At 42.1% G+C, this 23,257-nt stretch overlaps 1 protein-coding gene across 3 annotated transcripts; it reads left to right on the top strand.

The window, feature by feature from the left end:
- Nucleotides 1–5,744: 5,744 nt before the first annotated feature.
- Nucleotides 5,745–21,752, top strand: LOC147360804 (aldo-keto reductase family 1 member C3-like). Of its 3 annotated transcripts, XM_086331136.1 has the most exons (10): nucleotides 5,745–5,902; nucleotides 6,971–7,099; nucleotides 9,526–9,693; nucleotides 9,996–10,112; nucleotides 11,852–11,929; nucleotides 12,345–12,467; nucleotides 13,299–13,408; nucleotides 14,450–14,615; nucleotides 19,414–19,496; nucleotides 21,544–21,752. In XM_086331136.1, exons 2-10 carry the CDS (start codon nucleotides 7,016–7,018, stop codon nucleotides 21,584–21,586), a joined length of 972 nt encoding a protein of 323 aa, XP_086187262.1. In that variant the 5' UTR covers nucleotides 5,745–5,902; nucleotides 6,971–7,015; the 3' UTR covers nucleotides 21,587–21,752. The 3 variants fall into 3 exon arrangements, with proteins under 3 accessions (XP_086187262.1, XP_086187263.1, XP_086187264.1); XM_086331137.1 differs by lacking the exon at nucleotides 19,414–19,496; XM_086331138.1 differs by lacking the exons at nucleotides 5,745–5,902; nucleotides 6,971–7,099 and adding an exon at nucleotides 7,157–7,360.
- The last annotated feature ends 1,505 nt before the right edge of the window (nucleotides 21,753–23,257 follow it).

Raw genomic sequence — 23,257 nt, 5'->3', positions numbered from 1 at the left:
TCAGCTGGAAGCTGAGGACAGACATGGCTTCCCTGTCCTCTCCTCTTGTCTCCATCCAGCTGGAAAGTCCTCCAGTCCCCAGGGGAAGGCCAGCTCCTTGGGGGAGAGGTTAATATGATTCTTCCTTCCTTCCAGGTGTTTGATTTTAAACTGCCTGCAGAAAACATATTCAGAGAAGAGGGAACAAGAATTAGTAATAAAATGATTTAGTTTGCAATTTAAATCTTCATTTTAGTAATGCAGATTACTGAATAACCAGTGTTTTACTAAACTATAAATTAAGAAAATAATAATCCCATTTATGTTGTATGATAATTCAAATGTATGTGGTATCTCTTCAATAGATTAGAAGTTCCTTACTGGAGACACCCTGTATTTTAGGGGTGCTGAATTTTTTTTTTTTTTTTTTGGAATGGATGCATGAAAAAGAGCAGCAAATTCCATAACTGTGATCCTTCTCATCATCTAGGGTCAAAACTTCTACTTGGGGCTGAAACGATCTCCACAGTTAGCCTTAGGTCTTGCACCTCGTTATAAATTGTAACCTGAGTCAAACTACCTGTCACTGTGGAGTGAATATGACATAGAATGTTGGGACTGGACATGTAGGTGCCGTGTGCACATGGAGCAGATACCTGCATGTGTGCTTGTCGGGGGAGATGGCAGGACATGGTTGTAAATTTAGAGTTTTTAGCCCATTCATACTGCATCCAGATAAAGCCTCTCTTTGACAACATAACAGAATTAATAAATGAATCCACCTCTTTCTCTTCCAGTGGTGTCGGTCACCCTGAGTATCCATTCTCTGAAGAATATTGACTCAGCTTTCACTGTGGTTCTTCAAAAATTTCTGGCTTCTAAGGCTGTGAAGAAGGTTTTTGTATATAGAATAGGTGCTTAAATGAAGTGTCTGAACTTTTGGAATCTTGCCTTTCCTATTTTTTTTTTTTTTAATTTGTGAAATAAAAGACTTCAAAGTAAGAATACTCATTTTTTCTGATGATTAAAATAATACAGGTAAATTACAGAAAATTTGGAAAGTAGAAGGGAAAGGATAGAAAATGAAGATAAGCTGTGATTAATCCATGTAATAATACTTTAGTGCAAACTACAGGAGATGGTGAAGGACAGGGAAGCCTGGCATGCTGCAGTCCATGGGGTTGCAAAGAGTCGGATATGACTGAGTGACTGAACAACAACAAAACTTTGGTGCAGTTTCCTTATGCTTTTCTTATATAAATGTGTATGTGTGTGTGTTTATTTACAAATAGGGATAATCTTCAATCCACAAGTTGTATACATATTCTTTTACTTAGCATAAGTATCTTGCTAAGCTAAAAATAGGATTTAAAAAATGCAGTGTTATATTTTTCTTCCTGTAAAGCAGCAGAAAGTGAAGAGGAACTAAAAAGCCTCTTGATGAAAGTGAAAGAGGAGAGTGAAAAAGTTGGCTTAAAGCTCAACATTCAGAAAACAAAGATCATGGCATCTGGTCCCATCACTTCATAGGAAATAGATGGGGAAACAGTGGAAACAGTGAGAGACTTCATTATTTTGGGCTCCAAAATCACTACAGATGGTGACTGCAGCCATGAAATTAAAAGACGCTTACTCCTTGGAAGGAAAGTTATGACCAACCTAGATAGCATATTGAAAAGCAGAGACATTACTTTGCCAACAAAGGTCTGTCTAGTCAAGGCTAAGGTTTTTCCAGTAGTCATGTATGGATGTGAGAGTTGGACTGTGAAGAAAGCTGAGCGCCGAAGAATTGATACTTTTGAACTGTGGTGTTGGAGAAAACTCTTGAGAGTCCCTTGGACTGCAGGGAGATCCAACCAGTCCATTCTGAAGGAGATCAGCTCTGGGTTTTCTTTGGAGGGAATGATGCTAAAGCTGAAACTCCAGTACTTTGGCCACCTCATGTGAAGAGTTGACTCATTGGAAAAGACTTTGATGCTGGGAGGGATTGGGGGCAGGAGGAGAAGGGGATGACAGAGGATGAAATGGTTGGATGGCATCACTGACTCGATGGACATGAGTCTGAGTGAACTCCGGGTGATGGTGATGGACAGGGAGGCCTGGCGTGCTGCGGTTCATGGGGTCACAAAGAGTCGGACACGACTGAGTGACTGGACTGAACTGAACTGAAAGCAGCACATCTTACTCATTTATGTAATTTCTTGTCTGCCCATGTTCAGCATTTTGATGAGTCCTTGAGTATTTTGCTGTTCATTCATCAAAACTTGATTGAACATTCTTTAGTAAGACATTGTTTTATCAATAAATATCAATAAGTAAAATGAGAAATGTCTTGAATCATTAGTCTAGTGGAGAATGAAACTGTGAATGACATCAGGAAAATTTAGCTGTTAGAAATGGGTAAGGGCCTGTTGAGATAATTGTGCACAGTCTCTCCCGTTTCTGTACATTTGTTAGGCAGAGCCATCTGTTACTCTTCATCCCGCAGTTTTCATCTGTACAAACAGCCTTGAAACATAGAGACAGTGGCTCCCTGCATTCTCTGGAATAGAAAATGCTAAGTCCAGGAAGAAAGAGTATTCATGTAACACTGAAGTGACAGCAAGTTGGCTGATGAGGGTAGAGTTTAGTGAGGTGGGGAGACAGGAGTTGAAGATAAGGCCAGAGAACCAGTGGGGCTAAGGGGTCTGTATCATGTAAGCTTTTCAAAGGACTTTACTGTGAGGGAAATGGAGATTGATATTTTGGGTTTTGAGCATAAGTTACATGAGCTGACTGACATGCTTTTGAAAGGATGACTTTGGTTGTTGAGAAGCAAAAGAGGAAAAAGAGCCCTCTTTTAGGACTCTACAGGTATCTAGGTGAGAGATGACGTTGGCTTGGACCACAGAAGGAGCAATAAATGTGGTCAGAGGTATTAGAATAGGGATATATTTTAGGGGCAGCATTAACTAGACTGTTGAACATGTTAGACATACAGTGAGAGGTAAAGGGGAAGCAGGGTTGACTCCAGGTGTTTGTGGCTAAGGGACAGGACATGGAAATGCCATTTTCTCAGAGGGAGACAATGTGGGGGAGCACACTTTTGTGGGAAGATTAGGAGTTCAATTACAGACATGTATCTCTGAGATGCCATTAGGCACCCAAGTGAAGATGCATGCATACAGTTGGACATAGAAGTCTATTAGAGGATAAGTTTAGACAATATTTATATTTGTGACTTATCAAATTTAGTTGCCACCTAATGTCATGAACCCACTTCAGTACTCTTGCCTGGAAAATCCCATGGACTGAGGAGCCTGGTAGGCTGCAGTGCATGAGGTCTCGAAGAGTTGGACATGACTGAGCAACTTTACTTTTCACTTTCATGCATTGGAGAAGGAAATGACAACCCAATTCAGTGTTCTTGCCTGGAGAATCCCAGGGACGGAGGAGCCTGGCAGGCAGCCATCTATGGGGTCACACAGAGTCGGACATGACTGAAGTGACTTAGCAGCAGCAGCAGCAATGTCATGAAAGTAGACAATCAGAGATATTATATTAAACAGTGAGTGGTGTAGACAGAGAAGTCAAGCTTCATGAAGACCCAGCATTAAGAAGGCATTTTTTTTTTTTTTAAGTGGAGGAATCAGCAAATGAGGCAGAGAAGAAGAGGTGAATGAAGTAGGAGGGGTTGTCCTCAGAAGGCACGCGAAGTAGAAGTTTGAAGGAAAAAAGAGTTCAATGCTTCCAAGGGGACAGGTATGAGAAGACTGAAACTGACCACTGGATTGGGCAGTTAACCTTGGCATGGTCAAGTGCAGCTTTGGTAGAGTGGTGAAGGCAAACCCTGAGTAGGGTGGTTTCAAGAAATGGTGCCAAGTTTTCAAAGGCTTTTCTGTAATGAGGACCAAGAATTTGGCAGTCGCTGAAGATGAAAATGGAATCAAGAGATGAGGTTCCCTATTGGGAGAGTTGACCACCTTCCTCTGAGATCAGAGGAACAGTCCCCAGAGAGAGGAAAACCCATGATGAAGCAGATGGAGGCGGGATGACTTGAACCACATGTGTATTAGTTACTGTTGCTGCTCCAACAAATGACCAAAACCTTTGTGACTTGAAACAACACCAATGTGTTAGTTTACATTTATGGAAGTCAGAAATGCAAAAGCTGGTTCAATGGGCTAAAATCAAAGTGCCAGCAGGCCTGCATTCTTTTCGGGAGGTTTCAGGGGAAAATCCATTTTGTTGCCTCTTCCAGCTCCTAGAGAACATTCTCCATCTTGGAGACATTCATTCTCCATCTTGGAGACACCCCCGCCATCTCAGAGATAGTGCATCAAATCTTTGATTCTCTTATCTAATCCTCCTATCTTCCACCTCCTCTTCAACTACAACCCTCCCAGGTCCGATGCATAAGGACTTTGTGATTACACCAGAGTGATCCAGGTACTCCAGGAACATCTGCCATCTCATAGTTTTAATCACTTTTGTTAAGTAGTTTCCTGACCAGGTTCAGAACCATGCCCCATGCAGTGGAGGCAGAGTCCTCACTATTGGACCACCAGGAAAGTTCCAGGTTCAGCAAGTTTTTAGCCATAGTTTCATCACATCCGTTTCTGTCCCTTTTCCTCTCTCTCTCCTCCTGAAACCCTTATCCTGTGATTGTTACTGTGTTCTATTTGCTAGTTAGGGAAGCATTCTTATTACTGTTCTGAATTCTGATAAATGATTATTTTGGTAAATTATTAATCTCTGTATTGTTAGCAGATTTTTTCATGTGTTTTTCTTATTGTTTCACTTGAAACAAATTCCTCTGTTTTCTCATTGTGCTTAATTTCCTCTGTCTCCATGAAATTAGTTGAAAAAGTTTCCTGCTCTAGTCTTGTAGGGGTGTCCTTGTGCAGATGTGTCTCTATGCAGTCTGGGTGCCCACAGGCTTTGGGACAGAGCTGGAGCTGAGCTGGTCAGAGGTCACCCCTTCCCAGGGCCTGCTGGCAACTTTTAAGTTGGTAGGAGGGGGAAGTGGAGGCTAGGGCCAGAGCCCAGTGTGAGCACTGGTTTCTCCAATGCTCTGTGGCTGCCCCCACCCTACCGGGCTGGGTGGGTCCCAAGGTGGTGGAACAGAAGCCCTGACCGTTGGCCTTAACTTGGTTCCACCCCTTGTAAGTGTGCACCCTGCTCCTCCCCCACTCCCAGCACTGGTTCCTTTGCCCCAGAGGGTGGCAGAGCTGGAGGAAGGCGTGCTGGAGCAGCCCCTGGTCCAGGCGGCTGTGCATGTGGTAAAACCCTGGCACACCATCAGAGCCCCAGACCTTGCTCCTCAGGCCCCTCTGTGATGGCTGCCCTGCCCATCCATATATGTGCGTGTTCCTATATGAGTGTTCCTTTGTGTGTGTGTTCCTGTGTGTGTGTCTCTGTGTGTGTGTTCCTGTATGTGTGTGTGTGTGTTCATAGTTGGGTACTTGAAACAATGGGCAAATATTCACTCTTGGTAAATTTGATTCCTTGTCCTGACTGGCTTTCACTAGTTTGCTTGGCATGCACTTAGTCCTTGTATCAGCCCAACAGGAAAGTTTAGGGCAATTCAGTTCATTTCTGAGTCAGCATCTGGGTGGCTTTTTGAATCCGGTGTACTTATGACTGTTTTTGAATGCATTACTATCTCCCCAAATCCACACCCCAGTTCTATTCAAGATTTTATTAATACATGATATAGTCTATGTCTCCACCCTTATTCCTTTGTCCCTGGCCCCATATACAGCTCCCCCCTCTGCAGCTGTAATACCCATTCCAGCTACTCTTCAGTTTAAGCTCAGTAAAACAGACACCAGTCTCCAGGTAGCCCCAAAGTAGGTTGCAGATAAGGTTTTCTATCACTCTGGTTTGAGGGAGGCAACTGGGAGCTGATCAGAACTGCACTTCCCCAGGCAGGAGAGTACATGTGAGTAAATACATGATGAAATTTCCTACCGTTCTAGTCTGGATTTTTCCTAGTTGTGTGTTCACTTTGTTGCTGTAGATCTGTGACTGTTTCCCAGAACTCCTATGAGGTTTTTCAGCTGCCTTCTCTTTCTTTTCTTGCCTTTCCAAGGGAGAAATTGATCCTCCTAGCTCACCATTTTGCTGGTATCACTGTACATGTTAAATTTTATTTGTCTTCACAATGTCCCCAAGTATCAGTGCATCACAGTTTCCTTTTCTGTCCCAAATTTGTCAATTTTTTATAGGTTTTTCTTTTATGAATAATGTTGCACAAGATAGTAAATTATGTAAAATATGCATCAGTTACAATATGAGAGTACTCTAGAAGTTACATAGCTAGGTACAAGGTATAAACACTCAAGAGTCTGTTTGTACATTGCACATGGTATCCTAAAGCTATTAATAATTAATCTCCTAAAAGTATTTTGCCATAATGTCTGGTTTCCATATCCTGTTCAGTATTTCACCACTGTCAGATCTGTAAAGCAAATAATTTTGCTGGTGGGAAATGTAAAAAGGCAAATTTAGTTTCATTTGAAGTTTTGATTCTTTATTAAGGGGTAACATTTAAAAAAATGCTTATTAAACACTTTTAGTTTGTGTGATTTATGTATGTGTGTATGTTTGTTCTGAAAGATAGTTGTTTCAATTGATGTTTGATTGAGATTGGGCTTCATAATAGAAAAATGGAAAACAGTTGCTGTGTGGAAGTTTGGCATATGGTCAATAATTGTTCAGCCAATCTCATCATTACATAATACTTAAGGTTATAGGGAGTTGGTGATGGACAGGGAGGCCTGGCGTGCTGTGATTCATGGGGTTGCAAAGATTCGGACATGACGGAGCGAGTCAACTGAACTGAACTGAAGGTTATATGGATTAAAAAAGGAAACAAGTTGTTTAACTCACTTCAATCCTCTTCTTACTCCATGTGTATGGATTTAATCCTACTCCTTCTATAATATACGTGCTAACATTTGACAGAGCAGCTGGTATGTTACCTTTCTGTTATTTATAACTTGTAAAGGTTGAAGAAAAAAATCACTCTGCTTAGTTAGAGGAGCAACAGGCAATGGATCTCAAAAGCCAGAAGGTGAAGCTTAATGACGGCCACTTCATTCCTGTCCTGGGATTTGGCACTGCTGCACCTGAGGAGGTAAGAGTAGTGGTTTGGGGTTGAGCTATAAATAGTAGTGGATGTAACATGAGAGGAAGGGGACTTGGGTTGTCAAGCACTGAGCTCCTGTGTGACTCTGGGAGGATCATGTGGTTCCACTAACCAGGCTAGAACCATACCCTGTGAAAGGGAAGAGAGCATCCGGTCTTCACTCTGCATCAGGGTCTGAGGCTGTGCTCACCTGCAGATTACTCTGGGTTCCCCTGCAGTTTCTGTCTCTTTCCCAGCTTGGCACAAGAGGTGAGACTCGGGTGTCGAGAACACTGACTGTAAGCTGCTTCTCTCTGAGGGGGATTGCAATGGTCGGGTTTCTCTGTGTATTTTATTAGTTCCAGAACTCCTTCCTCCTTCCAAAAAGACATGACCCAGAGAAATATTTGAGGTAAAAGGTCCTGAAGATGAAATGGCTGAAAACTAATGGGAGAGAATTGCTTTTCTACTGTGGGGTGTCTGCTTGGTCCCAGGCCAGACACATTCCAGCTGTGTTTTACCCTGTACTTCAGTTTCTGCTTGACTACTTCTTCTTATGGGAATTACAGTGTCATTTGAGGGGATACACTACAGTCTTACAGGCCAGGTTTTTTAATATATTCTTGGGTTTTGCAGTGGCTTTTTATTAAAGTATAGTTTTCAGTGCTTGGACATGAGGGGCTAGTGGACAAGTCTCTAGACTGGAAACCAGAAAGTTTGCTGTCCATCTGGTCTTTAGAGTATGTAGCTGTGACAAGGGGCTGCCTGGTCCTTAAACTTTGTGTCTCACTTCTTCATCTATAAAACAGAAGGAAATATTCAGAGACCCTTTCAAGACAGAAGACAGGGCTTGTTTCCTTGTAGTGCAAAGTGGGATGAGGGGAGGGAAGGGACCAGCTATACTGAAGCTCACCGGTTCATTCCTTGGTACAGTCCCAAATACCTGAGTATTTAAGAAAAACCAGGACTAGACCCAACAGAGGGAAGTTACACAAATTATTTAGATCCTTGAAACAGGAAAGATTCTGAATCACATAAAAAGAAATTGAGTATTATGCAGCATTAAAAACAAAGTTAATCCTGCCATTTGCAACCACACAGATCAACCTGGAGAACATTAAGTTAAATGAGAGAAGCCAGAAATAGAAAGACAGATACTTCATGATCTTTTTATGGGTGAAATCTAAAAAAGTGGAATGCACAGAAGAAGAGAGTAGAGGAATGGTGACCAGAAGTTGAGGACAAGGCTGGAAAAAGGGAAAGATGTTGGTCAAAGGGACAGACCTTCAGTTTGAGATGAAGAAGTCTTGACCCCTGATGTTCAGCACGGTGACCCCAGTTAATAATAATGGATTCTATCTTGAGATTTGCTAAGAGAGCAGATCTTTAGTGTTCTTACAAACCCCCTCAAAAGTCAGCTATGTGAGGTGATGGATCTCCTGGTAGCTTGATTGTGATCATCAGTAACAGTGGGTAATTATAAGCAGTACTTACACTATTTTACCACTAGTGCCACCTGGTGCTGGTTGTAAAGAACCTACCTGCCAATTCGGGAGACATAAGAGGTTAAGGGTTGATCCCTGGGTTGGGAAGATCCCCTGGAGGAGAGCATGGCCATCCACTCCTGGATTTTTGCCTGGAGAATCCCTTGAACAGAGGAGCCTGGTGGGCTGTGGTTGCCATAGGGTGGCAAAGAGTTGGACATGACTGAAGCAACTTAGCTTGCATGCACTTGTATGAAAATATTGCTTTGTATACCTTGAATACAAAGAGGACTTCCCTGGTGGCTCAGAGGGTAAAGCATCTGTCTACAATGTGGGAGACCTGGGTTTGATCCCTGGGTCGGGAAGATCCCCTGGAGAAGGAAATGGCAATCCACTCCAGTACTATTGCCTGGAAAATCCCATGGACAGAGGAGCCAGGTTACAGTCCATGGGGTGGCAAAGAGTCAGACAAGACTGAGCAACTTCTGAGCTACTGAGTGATACCGTGAATAGATACAGTTTTTTTTTGGTGTATTCTGTGTAGCTTCAGTGGTAGCCAGAAGCCTTAGAAGCTTCAAGTTTTTTTCTTGATGCTTTTACCATACATCTTATACCTTTGTCAATTTCGCTTCAAATGTCTCACAGTATAAATCCTATCCACGACTACAACTTTATGTTTAGTCCATTGGGTTCTAACAGCAAATCACTGAACCTGGAGGTGGTCTTTGGGTCCTCTGATACCTGTGATCAACCACTAATTGCCTGGGGTTGATGAGTTCCTGGGTATCCATTTAATTACTGACCAGGAACATTCAGCAAACTGTCATGAGTTCATCACCATGCATACAGAACTACCCAAAGAAAAGTTGAGTCTTGGGAAGACTAAAGCTTGTACTTTAGCAATCTTTTAACCATGTGAATATGTAAGTACTACCTTTGTTGCTCATGTAGGTTTCTAGGAGCGAAGCTCTGGAGGCAACCAAATTCGCTATAGAGGTTGGGTTCCGCCATATTGACTGTGCTCGTGTGTACCAGACTGAAGAGCAAGTTGGCCAGGCCATTCGAAGCAAGATTGCAGACGGCACTGTGAAGAGAGAAGACATATTCTACACTTCAAAGGTGCTGTATGTGTTGTGCATGTGCACATGTGGGCAACTGATTGTGCCCAGGTGACTATTGTATAATAGGATCATTGTTTGGTGAAGAGTTGTTTGGTGACCCATGTTTATTATTACATTCCTAAAGTATTGGAATTCCCTGGTGGTCCAATGGTTATGACTCGGTGCTTTATTGCCACGAGTCCAGGTTCAATCCTTGGTCAGTGAAGTAATATCCGAAAAGCCATGTGGTAAGCCCCCCTCCCCCCTCCCAAAATTTCCTGAAGTATTATTAACACAGCTTCCATTCTTTAATCTCTGCAGCTTTGGTGCACTTTCCTTCGACCAGATTTGGTCCAACCAGCCTTGGAAAAGTCACTGAAAGATCTTCAACTGGATTATGTTGATCTCTATCTCATTCATTTCCCAGTGTCCATGAAGGTTGCAAATTTGTGTGATTGTTTCTATTTTACTTCTTTTTTTTAGAATGTGTATCAACTTACATGGATGGTTGAATTAATATTTGTCTTAGTAGGTTGTAGAGAGGGTTTCACTAGGGTAGAATCCCCCTAATAATCATTCATGATCATCTTTTTACTGATTTTCTTTGAATCCCTTACACACCTCCCAGAGAAAGGAGTTAAAGAATCTCTCAGTGTCTGCCTTAAAAACTTGAGGAAATAGAAATAGATGAGTTCTGCACACAGTCCTGAATATGACTCCTGAGTCTCTAGGGATTTCATGAAACAAGAGTTTGGTGCAGCCATGATGAGCAATGACACAATCTTACATCGAATGTGATGAGTTCTTCTCCTCTTTCACCCATTCGAGTTGAGCAGATTTGGTGGTGCTCCATCTGGATGGATCTAAAACTAGCAGACATTACAGGGACTTAGAAACCTTGCCTACACTGTTGCTTGTCTTCATGATGAAGTTATAGACTGCACTTAAACTTTAAGAACTGTGTCATTATGCTGTATTATTATGTAGATGGGAATTTCCTGGCAGTCCAGTAGTTACGACTCCATGCTTCCACTGCTGAGGAAAGCTGAGTTGAGGGAAGGAGTGCAATCCATGTTTGGCGAACTAAGATACCATAAACATGAGACAAAACAAAACAAAACAAAACAAAAAAACCCCAAAACAAAAGCAAACCCACAATGAAACTACAACAACAAAAATCTGTGTTATATAGAACTCTTGATTTTAAGTTACAGAAATCTACTCAAGCCATCCTATGCAAAATAGCTTAGAGGACTATGTAGATGGGAAGTCCAAGTCATGGATAGATTTAAGGCTTTGCTGTACTCTTCAGAAATGTCTATTTTTTCTATCTCTTATCATGACATTGGAGGCTTCCCTTTTGGCTCATCAGTACAGAATCTGCCTGCAATGCAGGAGCTTCAGGAGATGTAGGTTTGATCTCTGGGTTGGGAAGATCCCCTGGAGGAGAGTCTGGCAACCCACTCCAGTATTCTTGCCTGGAGAATCCTATGGACAGAGGAGCCTGGTGGGCTACAGTCCATGGGGACACAGAGTCAGAAACGACTGAAACAACTTAGCACACACAGACATCATGGCATTACTCATGATTCACTTTATTTTTAAAATAAAGCAAATGGCATTTATTCATGAACATTAGTGACATTTTCAACTGGTGGCAAATATAGTCTTGGGGCAGCTCAAGGCTCATGGTCATGAACGTTTGAGAGCATGTCTGGATCTTCCACATTCCATATAAACCTAACGAGCTGGTTCACATGCCTGCCCTAGGGCATCTGAGGCTCAGATGGAAAAGGAAGCCTGATTATCTAGTCATATCAAGATTGAAATTTTTATTCTGGAAATTATGTCATGTAACTTACTGCCTTTTCCAACTCAAGAGAAGCATTTCAAAAGAGACAAGTACAAGGAACAGACAAAATCCACAAAAGTCATGGGAATTCCCTTTTAGGACCTAGAAAAACATATTTATTACAACATATACATATATTAAGTGTAAGAGATTAGAATATGCCTCCCTCCTAAAGACATTGCTTACAACTCCATATATGCAAATACTAGTATCCAGAATATTGTAATCCCTACCTCATGGAGGTTTGCTACCTGGTGCCAAGCAGCCAGGCTAAATGTAGAGATATTACTTTGTGACATCTCTAAAACAACTACCTCTATTCCAGCCAGGGGAGGAATTGCTTCCAAAAGATGAAAATGGAAAAATAATATTAGACTCAGTGGATCTCTGTCACACATGGGAGGTGAGTCTGGGGAGGAGAAAATCAGGGGAGGAGCCAGGAGAGGGGGAACCTCCTTCATTTCTTCCACCTGTGAGAATGGGCTGTGGCCCATCAGAGTCAGCAGTTCATGAATCTAAGGGTTGTGATGCTGGGGTTTTGGGGAGGAAACCATTGCTGGAATGCTCACAGAGAGGAACAAAGGAGGAGAATATGGGACAGTGAAGACAGGCGTCACTTTCCTTCTATGTAATATGTCTTCTTAGGGATTTTTCTAAGGAGGAAATGGTAATTGTTGTTTTTGTGTCACAATTTCATTTTTCCTCTTGATAATCAATGCTAATTCTTGATGGGTGACCCTGTTGACAGATAATTTTCAGCATTTATTTTTGCTCTATTGCCCATTATAAATGACTGTGCACACCCCCTTCTTCCCTAGGCCCTGGAGAAGTGTAAGGACGCAGGGCTGACCAAGTCCATCGGGGTGTCCAACTTCAACCACAAGCAGCTGGAGAGGATCCTGAACAAGCCGGGGCTCAAGTACAAGCCCGTCTGCAACCAGGTGAGCAGCTCGGCTCCTCTCCCTCCTGCTCTTCACAACCTCCTTCTTGCCCTGGAGCCTGATGTCTGTCTGTCCTCCCCTCCTGTTCATCCGACCTTAGTGGACAGAATATTCTAGAGGGCAGAGCCTCTGTATGGATGGAATACTATGAATAGAACCCACAATGGTATCCGTGTTTGATAAAGTCTGGGTGGAAAAGCTGGGGAGGGGGTCCTGCTAAATTGTGGTGGAGACTGAGAGAAGGTGAAGAAGGGTTAGACTAGTCACCCAGAACTTAGAGGAAGGTGGTGTTTACCTGAGCCTAAAGGGTGTCCAGAAATGGATGTTGAAAGTGCCTGGGAGGGAACTGTGGAAGGGAAGGAGGACCACGAAACATGGCATGGAGTGTAAAGAAAGTTAAATTGGATAATATTGGTTTAAAATTTGTGTGGGGTTTGGATGGCTGAATCCTTAGTCTTAGTGTTTCAGCTTTTCTGGGTCTTCAGTACCGAAAATGTGCTGAAGACTATGAAAGTCATCCAGGTGAAAGACTGAAGTCAAAGGCTCATGGTGATATTAATGATCAATAAAATATTTACTCAGAAACATTTACTCATATGTAGAGCTCACCTTGTGAGCTACTCAAGCTTGGAATGGTTCTCTCATCCAAGTCTATCATAAAATTAACTTTTAAGCACACTTCTCTCAATTTTTATCTTGATGTTGATATTTCAAGTTTATATTTAAGTTGTAGTTTTTCCTTTAGCATTTTTTTAAACTTTTAATTTTCTCTGTTTTATTAATATTACTTTCCCGAATAATCTGACACTCTTCTCTGTTGGCATTCTACAGGTGGAATGTCACCCTTATCTCAACCAGAGTAAACTATTGGATTTCTGCAAGTCCCGTGATATTGTTCTTGTTGCCTATAGTGCTCTGGGATCCCAAAGAGTAAAAGGATGGTAATGAACCCTAAGGAAGACAACACGGTGTTTACCTAAAATTCAGTTTTTGAGGAAATGGTTTCAATCATACAGCACTCAGTGGTCTGGAGATAACTCTCATAGGCAGGGGGAATAAAAGGGAAGGATGGACTGATTTCTTCCCTTTTATCTTCTCATCACCCAGACAGTTTCTCTACACTGTATTAGCTTGTGTGAAAGAGTTAGTTGCTTGTTGTGTCTGACTCTTTGCAACCTCATAGTCTGTAGCCCACCAAACTCCTCTGTCCATGGGATTTTCCAGGCAAGAATACTGAAGTGGGTAGCCATTCCCTTCCCCAAGGGATCTTTCTGACTCAGGGACCCAACCCAGGTCTCCTTCTTGTAGATTCATCAATTACATTAAAATCTGTACATAATCTCCCAGTTGAGACCAGAAACCCAAGCTTATGTCATGATTTTGCTTATTAACTAATGAATGTATTTCTAAAAATAGATGTTCCAAACCTCACTTACCTTATGTCTAAAATTGGGACAATAATATGTAACTCCTAGGTCTATCATGCTAGAAAAAATTTCAATTTGAACCAATTATGTAAACATCTCTAGGAGAATAATGATGAAATAAATGACTGTCATTCTGGGACTACTCAGTTTTTATCAAAGCCTAGAAAAGTGACATTAAAAAATTTCCTGGTATTTTTCTTCTTCTCTACTCATGGTCTTGATTATCAAAGAAAATCAATAATGGAGAAGTAAATAAAAAATTCCACGAGTTTGGCAGTCCTGGTCTCAACTCAATCATGAATCTGAATTACATGCAGAACTTTGTAAACACAGAATGGGAGGTGACCCAGTTGAGGTTCTGATTCAGTTTGTCTTCAACTAAGTCATGGAATTTGTATTTCTAACAAGATCCCAGGTGATACTGATGATGCTGGTCCCTGGAGCACACTTTGAGAAGCACTGGTCTAGAGTGGACCTACTTAGCCTGTTTGAGAAGCCTCCTTAGAAACTGAGAATTTAGTCTCAGCTCCTCAGCATTTCTGAATTTCCTTCCAGGGTGAACCAGAATCACCCCGTTCTCTTGGAGGACCCGGTTCTTTGTGCCATTGCCAAAAAGAACAAGCAGACCCCTGCTCTGGTTGCCCTTCGCTACCAGATACAACGTGGGGTTGTGGTTCTGATCAAGAGTTTCAACAAGAAGCGGATCAAAGAGAACATACAGGTGATGATGAGTGGGGCTGTGGACAGAGGGCTCCTAAGGAATATCCTTCATGAGGGTCATTCTATGTCCATCTCTCAAGACTTTCCTTGAGTCAAGACAAGTCACCTGTTCTCCCCTGTGCATGAATGCCTTGTGTGTATTCCTGGTAGTTTTCTCCTCCTGATGTGGCAACAGGAAAGGTGGCATGGCTGGAGAGGGTTAACGTTGGACAGTGTGTGTGCTCAGTTTCTCAGTCTTGTCTGACTCTTTGCGACCCCATGGACTGTAGCCTGCCAGGCTGGTCTGTCCATGGGGATTCTTTAGGCAAAAATAATGGAGTGGGTTTCCATGCCCTCCTCCAAGGGATCTTCCCAACCCAGGGATTGAACTTAGGTCTCCCACATTGCAGGCAGATTCTTCACTGTCTGAGTCACCAGGGAAGCCCAAGAACACTGGAGTAACCTATTCCTTCTCCAGGGGATCCTCCCAATCCAGGAATCGAATTGGAGTCTCCTGCATTTCAGGCAGATTCTTTACCATCTGAGCCAAGGTTGCACAGATAACAGAGATTTATTTCCAGTGTTATTTCTGCAATTTATTCTGTCACCTTGTGCAAATGACATCTTATTTTCTTTGTTCTCAATTGATGAAACTGTGAATTTTTTAGGCTGTTTGGACTGCTACAACAAAATACCACAGATTGAGTGGCTGAGAAAAAATTGAAATTTCTTTCTCACATTTATAAGGCTGGAGTCTTGAGGTCAGGGGGCTTGTGTGGTTGGGTGAGGGCCCTCCTCCAGGTCACAAGGCTCTCCTTTTAATTTAACATGGTAGAGGGGAAAACAGAGTATTTCCCTGAATACTAACAAGGTTGCATCTTCATACATTTAATCTCCATGAGTTTCTGCCTTTGAGAAGCTCCTCTTCAAGACTTTGTCCACTTTAGCTAGGTTGTTTCTATTTAGACTTCTGTGTGGGAGACCAATATTGTCCCCTTAGAGTAGCTGCACAGAAAACTCCCCAATTTCAGAATTTAATGTAGAGATCAGTTATGCTTCTCTTGATTCTGGGGTTTGACAATCAGCCTGCACTCAACTAAGCTGTTGTCCTCTTAGTTGGGCTCTCTTATGCATTTGCAGTTCAGTGCAGAGCAGCTCAGCAGTTCTGCTTTAGCAGGTGGATGTGGCTCCTGTTAGAGGAGTATGCATGCTTCTCTGAATAGTTTTTCATATATGTTTGGCTAGACTGTTGTCAACTGACTTGGTCTTCATCTCAGCACAGTGCTGTGATCCTGTCAGTGATTAGGGAAAAAATCCTCTTCCTGTCTGGGCTCAGATCTGACTCAGCACTTCTGGGAAATATCACTGTTTAGTGCCACAGGTTACAGGTCAGGCCAAGTCAAGGGGAAGGGAAATTGTCCCCTGATCAATTGTTTCTGTGTTTCCATTTAAATTTGGTTTGGTAATCTAGCTGGAACTGATTATCTAAGATAATATGAAAATAGATACATACACCTTTACTGCTACTGCTGCTGCTAAGTCACTTCAGTTGTGTCCGACTCTGTACGACCCCATGGACTGCAGCCCACCAGGCTCCTCTGCCCATTGGATTTTCCAGGCAAGAGTACTGGAGTGGGGTGCCATTGCCTTCTCTGACATACACCTTTATGTATATTTAAATTTAAACCTAAATTTTCATATTTCCTCACAGATTTTCATTGTCAACTCTGTCATATATCGTGTCCAGAAGTACATTTCTGGTGTCTCTCTTCTATTTAACTATTCTGTTTTCTGTACCGTGCTATTAAAGTGAAAATAAGTATGCTTTTCAGAATAATTTTTTATTTTTTAAGAATGTCCTGATTGCTTTTGTTTAGCTCTCTGTTATTGCAAATTGAGTATCACTTTACCAACTCCCAGGGAAGAATACATGCTCAAGTCTTTGGTTCATGTTGCACTGACATACTAGATCATTTGGAGAAAATGAATTTCTTTACAAAATTGAGCTTTCTATATCATGAATATGATATGAATTTTTAATTATCTAGGTTTCTTTAATGTTAAACATTTTTCATAACTTTCTCCACAAACACATTTACATAAAGTTTTTGTTAGATTCAGTCATAGATAATGAATAGTTTGATATCAGAGTCTTGAATAGGCTTTCACAGGGAGCCTCCTTCCCACAGTGCTTCAGATGAATGTTGTCACCCTCAGGGCATGTTGGGGAGAGTTAATCAGTTTAATGTTAGCTCAGGTTCAGGTATTGAGTCAATTCAGTTCAGTTCAGTTCAGTCACTCAGTCGTGTCTGACATTTTGTGATCCCATGAATCGCAGCATGCCAGGCCTCCCTGTCCACCACCAACTCCTGGAGTTCACTCAAACTCATGTCCTCGCGTCGGTGATGCCATCCAGCCATCTCATTCTCTGTCTTCCCCTTCTCCTCCTGCCTTCAATCTTTCCCAGCGTCAGGGTCTTTTCCAATGAGTCAACTCTTCGCATGAGGTGGCCAAAGTACTGGAGTTTCAGCCTCAGCCTCAGTCCTTCCAATGAACACCCAGGACTGGTCTCCTTTAGGATGAACTGGTCGGATCTCCTTGCAGTCCAAGGGACTCTCAACAGTCTTCTCCAATACCACAGTTCAAAAGCATCAATTCTTTGGCACTCAGCTTTCTTCACAGTCCAACTCTCACATCTGTACATGGCCACTGGAAAAACCATAGCCTTGACCAGACGGGCCTTTGTTGGCAAAATAATGTCTCTGCTTTTTAATATGGTATCTAGGTTGATCATAACTTTCCTTCCAAGGAGTAAGCGTCTTTTAATTTCATGGCTTCAATCACCATCTGCAGTGATTTTGGAGTCCCCCAAAATAAAGTCTGACACTGTTTCCACTGTTTCCGCATCTATTTGCCATGAAGTGATGGCACCAGATGCCATGATCTTAGTTATCTGAATGTTGAGCTTTAAGCCAATGTTTTCATTCTCTTCTTTCACTTTCATCAAGAGACTTTTTAGTTCCTCTTCACTTTCTGCCATAAGGGTTGTGTCATCTGCATATCTGAGGTTATTGATGTTTCTCCTGGCAATCTTTATTCCAGCTTGTGCTTCATCCAGTCCAGCATTTCTCATGATGTACTCTGCATATAAGTTAAATAAGCAGGGTGACAATATACAGCCTTAACGTACTCCTTTTCCTATTTGGAACCAGTCTATTGTTCCATGTCCAGTTCTAACTGTTGCTTCCTGATCTGCATATAGGTTTCTCAAGAGGCAGGTCAGGTGGTCTGGTATTCCCATCTCTTTCAGAATTTTTCACAGTTTATTGTGATCCACACAGTCAAAGGCTTTAGCATAGTCAATAAAGCAGAAATAGATGTTTTCCTGGAACTCTCTTGCTTTTTTGATGATCCAGCAGATGTTGGAAATTTGATCTCTGGTTCCTATGCCTTTTCTAAAACCAGCTTGGACATCTGGGAGTTTACAGTTCACATATTGCTGAAGCCTGGCTTGGAGAATTTTGAGCATTACTTTACTAGCATGTGAGATGAGTGCAATTGTGTGGTAGTTTGAGCATTCTTTGGCATTGCCTTTCTTTGGGATTGTAATGAAAACTGACCTTTTCCAGTCCTGTGGCCACTGCTGAGTTTTCCAAATTTGCTGGCATATTGAATGCAGCACTTTCACAGCATCATCTTTCAGGATTTGAAATAGCTCAACTGGAATTCCATCACCTCCTCTTTGTTCATAGTGATGCTTTCTAAGGCCCACTTGACTTCACATTCCAGGATGTCTGGCTCTAGGTGAATGATCACACCATCATTATTATCTGGGTTGTGAAGATCTTTTTTGTACAGTTCTGTGTATTCTTGCCACCTCTTCTTAATATCTTCTGCTTCTGTTAGGACCATACGATTTCTGTCCTTTATCGAGCCCATCTTTACATGAAATGTTCCCTTGGTATCTCTAATTTTCTTGAAGAGAGCTCTAGTCTTTCCCATTCTGTTGTTTTCCTCTATTTCTTTGCATTGATCGCTGAGGAAGGCTTTCTTATCTCTCCTTGCTGTTTTTTGGAACTCTGCATTCAAATGGGCATGTCTTTCCTTTTCTCCTTTGCTTTTTGCTTCTCTTCTTTTCACAGCTATTTGTAAGGGCTCCTCAGACAGCCATTTTGCTTTTTTGCATTTCTTTTCCATGAAGATGGTCTTGATCCCTGTCTCCTGTACAATGTCACAAATCTCTGCCCATAGTTTATCAAGTACTCTGTCTATCAGATCTAGTCCCTTAAATCTATTTCTCACTTCCACTGTATAATCATAAGGGATTTGATTTAGGTCATACCTGAATGTTCTAGTGGTTTTTCCTACTTTCTTCAATTTAAGTCTGAATTTGGCAATAAGGAGTTCATGATCTGAGCCACAGTCAGCTCCCGGTCTTGTTTTTGCTGACTGTATAGGACTTCTCCATCTTTGGCTGCAAAGAATATAATCAATCTGATTTTGTATTGAGTCAGGAGTGTCCAAAGGCAATGTGTTTGGAAAAAGAAGATTTTAGTTTGTTTTCTGTCACAAGTGATTTACTTAGAAAGATAAGGGACTGATGCACTGTAATGTTTGTGAGGTGGACAGGGAAGGAGAAGGTGTGGGAAGGAGAGGTGAGAACTCAGCAGAGGGTCCCAGGTTGTTCTCCTGGAAGCTGAGGACAGACACAGCTTCCCTGCCCCCTCCTCGTGTCTCTATCCAGCTGGAAAGACCTCCAGCCCCAGGGCGGAGGCTGTCTCCTTGGGGGAGAGGTTAATGTGGTTGTTCCTTCCTTCCAGGTGTTTGACTTTGAGCTGAGTCCAGAAGACATGAAAGCAATTGATGGCATCCACAGAAATATAAGATATAACGAGATACTATTGTAAGTGACTTGCAGATATTTCACACACACACTGTTTTTTGTAGCAGGCAGGTCAGCAGGAGAACTAAGCTTTTCAAAAGCTTAATTCTGGGAAGATAGTCCTGAATTCCAGTGTAGGAGTAAACCAGGGGCTTCCTGCAGACCTCAGACCAGAGGTTTCCTCCAAGGCTCCATCTCTGACCAACAGAAATGTGACTTGGGCCCAGGACAGCCCATCAGTAGAATTCCCAGACATCATGGTGATTTCACTGCTTTGTGTCCCTAATCCCTGTGCCTAGTGTACCTCCTCTGAGGGTGGAGGGACCCAGGAAACACAAAGGGCATAGTGCCTGCAGCCCACTATTCTTTCAGGGACCTGTGAACATGTCTCATCTTTAATTCTTTTTGTATCAGGGGAAAATGATTGTATTAATAATAGCTATATAAGAATGAATCCATCATGCATTACATTCATGTTTTGTTGTTGTTCAGTTGAGAAGTCCTGTCTGACTCTTTTGCAACCCCACGGACTATAGCCTACCAGGCTCTTTTGTTCATGGGATTTCCCAGGCATTTCCCTCTCCAAGGGATCTTCCCAACTCAGGGGTTGAACCCATGTCTCCTGCATGGGCAGTGGGGTCCTTTACCACTGAACAACCCGGGAAGCCCGCGTTGATGTTTGCCCACGTACAGTCGTAAAATGTCATGTTAATGTTTTTCTGGAGGGGATCCAGGCAGGCCAATGTGCATCAGTGCTCAGAAGTCACAGGGGGCCTACTTCAACCCCCTCCCCTAAGTGGCTGATGGGTTTTCTCCCTAATGGGCATTTCTTCTCCAAGACATTATCCATTTATTTCAAATTGATCTCTTCATTGGCCTTTTCCCCTATTCCAACTCCCATTTCCTCATCCTTATAATTTCACAAAACTGAATTACAAGTAGGTCATTAACTGACCCTCCAGTGAATGACTTCTGTGTCCTTAGCAGGACACACCCAGGGAAGATCGGTGTTTGGGTGTTTGGGTGTTTGGTTTTCTGAGTCAACACTTACCCCACTGTAGCTTCTGTCCATCAGGGGTACATCCCTTTGGAAGCCCCTATCACCTGGACTTTGACTTAGTCACTAACATGCGACTCTAGCTGCCTAATTCCTGAAGAAGGAGATCAGGATTGAAGAGACAAAATAGAAATTTGCAAGGGAGTTTTGAGAAATGAGAATACAAATAATGGCAAAATGAAGATTTAATTTCAGTTAAGGATCTCAAAACTGCCCCTGTTGTTGCAAAGCTATATCATGATTCTAAGAAAAGATATGATACATGGAAAAAACACAGAAAGCTCCTCTTCTGTACTCAAAGGCTTTTGAGTTCTCAAAGGCTTTTTAATTCTATGTTCTCCTTCACTGGGCCGTGAATGCCTATCTTTGTGGGCTCAACTAAATAGCACAGCTCCTGGAACATGGAATTGCTAAAAATGCACTTTACAATAAATTGAATTTAAAAGGACACATTAGAATGAAAAGTACAAACATGGAAAAAAGGAAAACAGCAGTAATACTAATTGCTGAATAAGCAATGTTTTAATATATTATAAAGTAAGAAAATAATTATCCCACTTTGTGCTGTGTGATTACTGAGGTGTATGTGGTATCTCTTCAACAGATGAGAAATTCCTTAAAGGAGACACCTGAATTTTGGGGGGTTTTCAGTATCTGCTTATCCATGCATGTGTGAAAAAGAGTAGCTAATTTGTTCACTGTGATTCTTCTCCTCATCTAGAGACAGAAGTTCCACCTGTGTCTGAAATGATGCCCACAGTTAGTCCCATGTCTTGTGCTCTCATATAAATTGTAACCTGAGTCAAACTACCTGTCACTGTGGAGTGAATATTACATGTGAATGTGCCATGTGCACATGGAGCAGACACCTGCATGTGTGCTTGTCAGGGGAGAAGGAGGGACCTGCTTGTAGATTTAGAGTTTTAGCCCATCCTGACCACATTCACAGAACAATGTTCTCTATGACAACATGGCTGATTTAAGAAATGAATCTTCCTTCTTCTCTTTCAGTGGTGTTGATCACCCAGATTATCCATTCTCTGAAGAATATTGACTCTCAGCTCTCACCGTGGTTCTTTGAGAATGTCTTGCTTCTAGGGCAGTGAAGAAGATTTTTGTACTTTGTGAAGGTGTTTAAATGAAGTATCAGAAATTTTGAAAGCTTGCTTTTCCTTTTAAAACATTTAACACTTTATGAAACAATAAAGACTTCAAAGTAAGAATACTTCTATTTTTCTGATAATTAAGGTAATACATACAAATTACAGAAAATTAGGAAATAGAAGGCAAAGGATCAAAAATAAAAATAAGCCGTGGTTAACCATTTTAATAATACTTTGGTGCACTTTCCTATATAAATGTGAGTTTTTATTTACAAAGAGAAGGAATCTTCAATCTACAGGGTGTATACTTATGTTTTAACTTAGCATAATTATCTTGGTAAGCTGAAAATATGATTTACAAATCTAGCATTATATTTTGCTTACTATAAGGCAGCAAATCTTATTCATTTAATTTCTTAATTGTCTGCCTAGAAATTGTTTTATCAATAGATATGAATTAAAATGAGACATTCTTGAGTTGATAGTCTAGTGGAGGCTGAGACTGTGAACAAAATCAAGAGTATTTAGCTGTTAGAAATGGGTAAGTACCTGTAGGAGATATTTCTACACAATCTCTCCCATTTCTGTACAGCTGTTAGGCAGAGGAGCCAACTACACTTCATCCCACACAACTTCTCATTTGTACAAGAAAGAGCCTTGAAACACAGATATAGTGCTCCCTGCATTTCTCTGGAACAGAAAATGCTAGTCAAGGAAGTAGGAGTATTCATGTAACATTTAAGGGCCAGCAAGTCAGTTGATGTGGGTGGAGTTTAGTGAGGTGGGGAGAGAGGAGTTGAAGAGAAGGCCAGAGAGCCAGTGGAGCCAGGGGGTCTGTGTCATGTAGATTTTTGAAAGGACTTTACTCTGAGAGAAATGCACAATTACATTTTGGGTTTTGAGCATAGTAGTTACATGAGCTGATGTTTTTTGAAAAGTCACTTTGTAGAGGAGCAAGATGGCAGATGAGTAGGTGGACGTGGAGTATATCTCTCTCCTCGGATACATCAGGAATACACCTTCAGACACAGAAGTGCATACAGAACACCAGCTGAGAGCAGACAGGAGGACCTGACCAGCAGAAAAGAATATATGGAACCACACAAAACTCCATAGGACAAAGGAACTAAGGGGAAAAACTGGAGTGTTAGTAGGACTGGACCTGCCCTCAGCACGTGGGAGAACTGAAGCAGGAGTCCAATCCCCACAGCAGGGCAATTGTCTGAGTCAGAGGAGAAACATTTAAGGCTGAGTGTGAAACAGTTGATCTGTGGCAGCCTGAATAGAATGAGAATCAGACAGTTCTTGCTGCAGACATACACACCCCCGACAGGGATGCAAGTCCCCTAGAAGGCACAGTGGCTGGGAGCTGGAGCTTAGGGATTGTGGAGCAATCCCAGGGCAAGGGCTGCTGTGGAGAGATGGATGAGGAGATGTGAGGGAGGAGACTGTGGTGGGAAATGCCTGTGGAGGAAAGCCAGACAGACATGGAAGCAAGGAGATACTGCTGAGTCACGCGTAGGGGATGGAACCATCACCATAGCCTCACTCCCCACACACCAGCATGCACAGCTGAACAATAGAGAGGCTGACCCATCAAGCACCTGAGGCAGGGACCTACA

This window comes from Bos grunniens, chromosome 13 (assembly GCF_055505025.1).
Source record: "Bos grunniens cultivar Pamir isolate PY7600 chromosome 13, Bosgru_T2T1.0, whole genome shotgun sequence".
Taxonomy (NCBI): domain Eukaryota; kingdom Metazoa; phylum Chordata; class Mammalia; order Artiodactyla; family Bovidae; genus Bos; species Bos grunniens.
This window is presented reverse-complemented; position numbering and strand designations above follow the sequence as displayed.

Bases quoted from the DNA above. Each gene is read 5' to 3' on its own strand.
- LOC147360804 (XM_086331136.1), top strand. From the start codon at position 7,016: ATGGATCTCAAAAGCCAGAAGGTGAAGCTTAATGACGGCCACTTCATT. The intron at 11,930-12,344 runs GTGAGTCTGGGG...CTTCTTCCCTAG, and splicing joins ATCTCTGTCACACATGGGAG to GCCCTGGAGAAGTGTAAGGA. The intron at 13,409-14,449 runs GTAATGAACCCT...ATTTCCTTCCAG, and splicing joins TCCCAAAGAGTAAAAGGATG to GGTGAACCAGAATCACCCCG.